The sequence below is a fragment of the Amyelois transitella genome, chromosome 17 (assembly GCF_032362555.1).
Source record: "Amyelois transitella isolate CPQ chromosome 17, ilAmyTran1.1, whole genome shotgun sequence".
NCBI lineage: Eukaryota > Metazoa > Arthropoda > Insecta > Lepidoptera > Pyralidae > Amyelois > Amyelois transitella.
The window spans coordinates 3,091,762-3,097,797 of record NC_083520.1 but is presented as its reverse complement, the minus strand read 5'-3'; the positions used below and the strand labels follow the sequence as shown (position 1 = coordinate 3,097,797).

Genomic DNA, 6,036 nt, shown 5'->3' with positions numbered 1-6,036 from the left:
AAACAAAGTGCAAATAGGTAAATACACAGGCACCGGTAAAAAACAACAGAAAGAAAGTTTACAGGTGTTCGAATCGAATTCAATCAAAACTTACTGCAAAACTTATTTGACATAAAAAACTGTCACTCATTTTCCAAACGAGTATTACAGTGTTGCTATTATAAATAGGCAAAAGATACCTAATGTTAATTCAAGAATTGCATTAATATGTTAAATACGTATTAAATATCGCAAAGTTCTGTAGGTAGTAACTTTATTCTTGTATTTTTGTAAATTTAGTTGTTCAATTTTCATTTATTACTTTTGTTTTATTACTTATATATTTTTTATTGTTTTAAAATATTCTACTAATTCTACTATGGTTTCTAATGGTAATTCTAAATGGAGCAATGCGATAAAATAAAGAAGCCTCAGGTTAATAGTAACATTATATGGAAATATATTACATCTCTTTTTGACTCATTATACGTCAGAACTTCTTGGTTTCTTGTATGGAGATTACTGGCACTGGTGCTATCTCTGTCTCTCTTACTCTCATACGAAGGATCTAAAAATGAATTTATTAATCCTGGCAGTTTTAATAAGGATAATGAGAAACTCTTATCAAAATATTGCATTGTCATCGGTCCTTGATACGTGTGCAAAGTTCCAAGTTGATCAGACGTTTAGAAATCAGTGAAAATTAAGCTCAAAGATTCCGTTACATACATACATACGTACATACATACAACCCAAGCTAATAAAAGCGTAGTAATAATCTAGTTTAGCAAAACAGTCAGTTCACTAAACATGTGCTACGCAGCTACGCTACACGGCGCCTGCGCCTGCTACGATTTTATCACTGCTACTAAAGCTCTACGATGCGATACCAGATTTTTGCGAAATAATATCGACTTAAACCAAAACAAATATGAAAAATATACACAATATTCACTATAAAATGCTAAAAATAAGTAAATATATTTGCTATGCTAATGCCCACATATAATAAGTAGTTTATTAACCTAGTCACCACAATATAAAAGAAAGGATACCTAAACAGCTAAAAAGGTTTAGATATTTGTAAATTTATAGGGATATATCGATTACAGGTCAAATGCATCTTCATGCTTTTATGTACGCTCCCTCTTAATTTTGGATATTCCTCTCAATTTTGGTTGACTGGAAGAAATCCCGATTGGAATAAGTCCGCCATTATACATATTCTTCTCAATTTACCTAATGACCGTTTTGTAATTTGTCATATTTCCTATGTGTGCAATGTGTGCATTAAAAAGTTTACAAGTCGAAATGAAAGTAAATATTTAAATTTACACGCCCGTGCCCGAGTATGGGATAAAAATTAAGTAACATGAAGGAAAAAATGTAAATTGTATGTTACAAATAATAGTGCCGTGTGGTACCCGGTACTAATAAAATATAAATAAAAGGACCACTCCATCTCTTGCCCATGGATGTCGTAAAAGGCGACTAAGGGATAGATAGCTTATAAACTACGGATTCTTCTATAAGGCAACGGGATAGCAACCTTGAATTTCAATTCTATCATTAAGAAAAACATCTGAACGTGGCCTATCAATCTTTTCAAGACTGTTGGTTCTGTCTATTCCACAAGACATATAGACGTGATTATATGTATGTATATATGCGTATATACAAATACAATGACAGTTGCCATAGGAAATGACGTTAACTTTATAACTTGCTAGATACGTAGCTGCGACGCTATGTAAATTTTTCCTTGTGATACAAGATAGAAACTGTCTACTAGCGGTATACAATCTTAAGCGGCTATGAATTCAACCTCAGCTTCGAAAGTCAATCAAAGCATTATGTCATCAATAGGTAACTATTTAACTCCGAAAAGAAGTGCACTCGGAAACGAGTGAGAGGCTTTTATGACCGTGACTTACATTGTCTGCCGGAGACCAGACCTCGTTGACACGCCGACCCCACACCACGCATTGTAATGCTAAAGGTGGCACTGAACGCACGCGCGCGAGTGTAAATAAATACTCATGTCTAATAATAGTTCGGCATTTTTGTGATTTGGTGATTCGGCTGAGAGGTAGGTGAAGATTTTAAAACTATAAAAAATGGGCATAGATATTATCACAGGGAATATTTATTTTGACAATTTGAAATAAAACGCTGCTTGTTTTTAGGTTTGTTCTACATAATTTGCAAAATTAAAGGGTAGATTTACTTATTTACTGTATGGAATAGGTGTGACAGATTACAATAAATTTAATTTGAACGGAATCTTCTTATCGAAATGTGTGCAAACATTGTTATGCATGGCGTAAAACGGTATGGCAGAACAATATAGACATAGACATGATTGGAAAAGTGTGTGCTGTGAACACAATTGTCAAATCCAATCCTATTTATTACATTCTCAACTAATTGTAGGTATCGCAAATGTTATTTATATTTTATCCTCTTTAAAGTCTGATACTGCCTTAAGACAGATTATTTTTTACAGTATTACCTGATATAAACCTATTTGGGATTTTTAAAACTATTATTTTATCGGCTGTTATGACATTCAAGTAATAAAAAATATAAAAGATATTAAACGTTCTTATTGCCCTCTTCCGGAAGCCCTACGGCATAGGCCATAGCTCGCCGTTTATCATACTTTATTTTGTCAGAACAATCATAAATTCAAGTTTCTTGACATTAAAGAGGTGTTAAAAAACTGGTAGAACTTGTTTTGCAAAATTGACGTCAGTTGTAGTGTAGGTGATACCTAAGTGTTATGACTTTTTAAAAAACTGGTGAACGACAAAGACATAGACGTGTCTAAATAGCGCCACTTCACCCATGTGTCAAATCTCACTCATTCATCAAATCAAGCGTGTCAACTTTTCATTGCTGTGGAATGAACAGCACGAAATTAGGGTTGAAGTCTTTTGGTAATAGATTAAACAGATATACAGCTACAATTTACATGATAAAACATATTTATATTTTGGCTATCAAAGACTACAAAAACCGAAGGAAACGCTTTTGAAAAAATATCACGCGAGTTAGAATTAGAACGCGAGTTACATACGCTAGCGGGGTCTAGCTTTATCTATGTCTGTGATGAATTATCATGCATGAGATCTTGGATTATGAATGAATGAACTATTATATCGGGCAAAGGAAATAACTATGATACCATCGTTTTACAATGGTTGATGTTTTTAGAGCCCGATAATAAGAAAATGTCACGTCGTAAATGTTGGAATTTACAAATAATATTATGACTACTTAGGTAATTGTAGTTAGTTCGTTTGCTTATTGGTAAACAGAGTTTGTAAACCTACTAATTTTTAAATAAAGAAAGCGTTGAAAAAATATTAACTTAAAAAAGATTGACTTAAAAATCGAAATTATGTAAAGAAATGTTTATGTTTTTATATTTTGAAAGTGTGACATATTCGAATGCCGTCTTCAAACGGCGAAAAAATAATTAAGAGAACCTTACAACTGTTGTATCAGACTCATTAAATAGGTACAATAGAAATCTAGTTCATCGTTATAGATAAGAAGCTTATCTTTGTATCGGTTGAATCATTATTATATGAGATACAATTAGCTCCTCCGTGAATACACGTTTATTTGGGTGGATTAACTGGTATATGAGGCTGGTAAATGGAAACATTGGAAGGTGAAGGCCTAGATGAATGTACGTACCTTGATCAGGAACTTTACGGAGTAAGGTCTGGTCAAGAATACCATTAACCGACGAGAGATTTGCGAAAAATTTATTAGAATTAATTTATTTAGATTTTGTGAAAAGATAAAATATTATTGACACTGAATGCTTCCATGCTGATGTTCCCCCGGAGCATAACACGCGCGACGCCGTTTTTATCGCGCGATAACTATCGCTGTTTCGCTTTTAATTATGTCGTAAAACGAGACAGCGATAAAAACATTGCGCGTGTCATGCTACTGGGTCTGGTCTGATCAATAAGAGACGGTTACCCCATCGCCTAAAAGAAGAAAATCAAGGTTTAGAGCCCCAGCTTTGATAGACTTTAACAATCTGCACTGACAGAGAAGTAGCTGGCACACAATATGGTATTTCTGTTGGCTGGAAAATACCTACCTGTGCTTACTGAAAGTCATCGCACGAAATATCAAAAAAAAAAAATGAAAATGTGAATCAGGGGTCATGTCTGTTGCGACGGCGATCAATTTATTAACTGAACCCTTAACATATTTATATCTCACTCGTATACTCACTTACAAAACTTTATATAGACCACGATATATGAGGCAGTTCCAACATTAGACTAATAAACTTGGGATTCTTGATTCTTGTTTAAGGCGACGGGCTAGCAACCGGTCACTAGTTAAACTCAATTCCATCATCAAGCCATAAAGCTGAACGTGACCTTCCAGTATTTTTCATGACTGTTTGCTCTTTCTACTCCGAGGGATATAGATGTGTTGTAAAGTATGTATGTATAATCAGTCTTCGCTTCGTCATACAGACACACCTCGCTCCAACCTCGCGGCCCGCCATTCCACACATGGCGAATAATTAAAGCACGCCACGACCCAGTTCGCCTTGGATGGTAACACGCTTTTAGTTTTAATTTCGTACTTATCAATTACCAGTAGACGACCTTTTTGGCGAAAATATCAAAAAAGGAATTTGCGGTTTCAGTAGGTACGTGTTTGTAAGATACTACTCATCCATTTATCTATCCATAACCGATATGTCAAAAATTTTCGGATGAAATTCTTATTGGGGCACGGAACCACCATTGAATACATAAGAGGCCCATATACCTACATAGCAGAAACTGTAGAAGATGGTACACCTACAGTCCGGTTTTGATTTCACCATGACAAGCACCAAGAAAGGAAATTAGGTTTTCCAGAAACTCCCCCAATATCGGGAAATTTTCAATGGTTGAATTGCAAGGGCGTGTTAAGTGGGCGAAAGGATTCCGAAATTATACATTCATATAATCACGCTTTTATCCCTTACGAGTAAGACATAGCCAACAGTTTCGAAAAGGCTAATAACCACGTTCAGCTGTATTACTTAATGATAGAATTAAGATTGAAATAGTTGCTAGCCCATTGCCTAAAAGAAGAATTTCAAATAAGTATATTAACTAGTCTTTTTTTTGCTACCAGACTAGCATGTAAGCCAAAAATACGTCCGCAGGAAGTAGGGGAGACTCCAGACACCTCTCAATGATTGTAGTATCCTTATTCCTCAGATCTATTTGCACATCTCAGTATCTGTCATAAATCGAACAAATGGTATAATATACCTTACCTATCTTTAAATATTTCCTAAGATGATAATAAATTAAACATCATATCATCAATGTACAAATTCCTACAAAAACTTCCGCTTACATACAATGTTTACTTTGTACAAGAATAGGTACCTTACTACTTACAATGAGTGACAAATAATACAATATACATACCCTTTGTCCACTTATGTACCTTTCTTCTCAGTTAGTTTGTATTGGTCGTATGGAAGTTTATTAGGTATCTAGTAGGTGTGTTCGTTCACACAACTTTACTGATTCTTCTTTTAATGCAGTTTTCTTAATTGCCGTAATTATATTAGGCAGGTATAGGTACATACCTTTTTTTATTAAAATTGGAATGAATAAAAGTATTCATTGAAAACACTGAAACAGACCATTTATTCTTGTCTAATCTTCTTTATTTGTGTGTCTAACATATTGAAGAAGACAAGAAGGTTGGGGTTCAAATTGCTAAAGATGAATATAATATAATATTTGTAATCTATTTTTAGTAATTTGAAATAAAATAGAATGTTTAAAAACAAAAAACAAAGATGAATTTATCAGATAGTTACCTTATTATTTCCTTTTTACTTACTTTCTTCTTTTTTTATCTTTACAGGATGAACGAACAAGACTTAATGGTGGCACGGGCGCTTGCCGCCGAATCCAGGGAAAATTCCCCGGGTGGTTCTCCAGGACCGCTGAGAAAAACACATTTGACTAAAGTGGTTGATAAATTGAATACCTTCAGGTATGTTTT

The 6,036-nt window shown here is 34.3% G+C and overlaps 1 protein-coding gene across 1 annotated transcript in view; it reads left to right on the top strand.

The window, feature by feature from the left end:
• The first annotated feature begins 1,936 nt into the window (after window positions 1–1,936).
• The window catches only part of LOC106143434 (NAD kinase), a 30,314-nt gene continuing 26,214 nt past the window's right edge, over window positions 1,937–6,036 (top strand). Inside the window, exons 1-2 of the mRNA XM_013345516.2 lie at window positions 1,937–2,068; window positions 5,896–6,027. Of these exons, the coding sequence (XP_013200970.1) occupies window positions 5,897–6,027 (131 nt within the window). The 5' untranslated portion in view covers window positions 1,937–2,068; window position 5,896. The remainder of the gene's footprint in view (window positions 2,069–5,895; window positions 6,028–6,036) is intronic.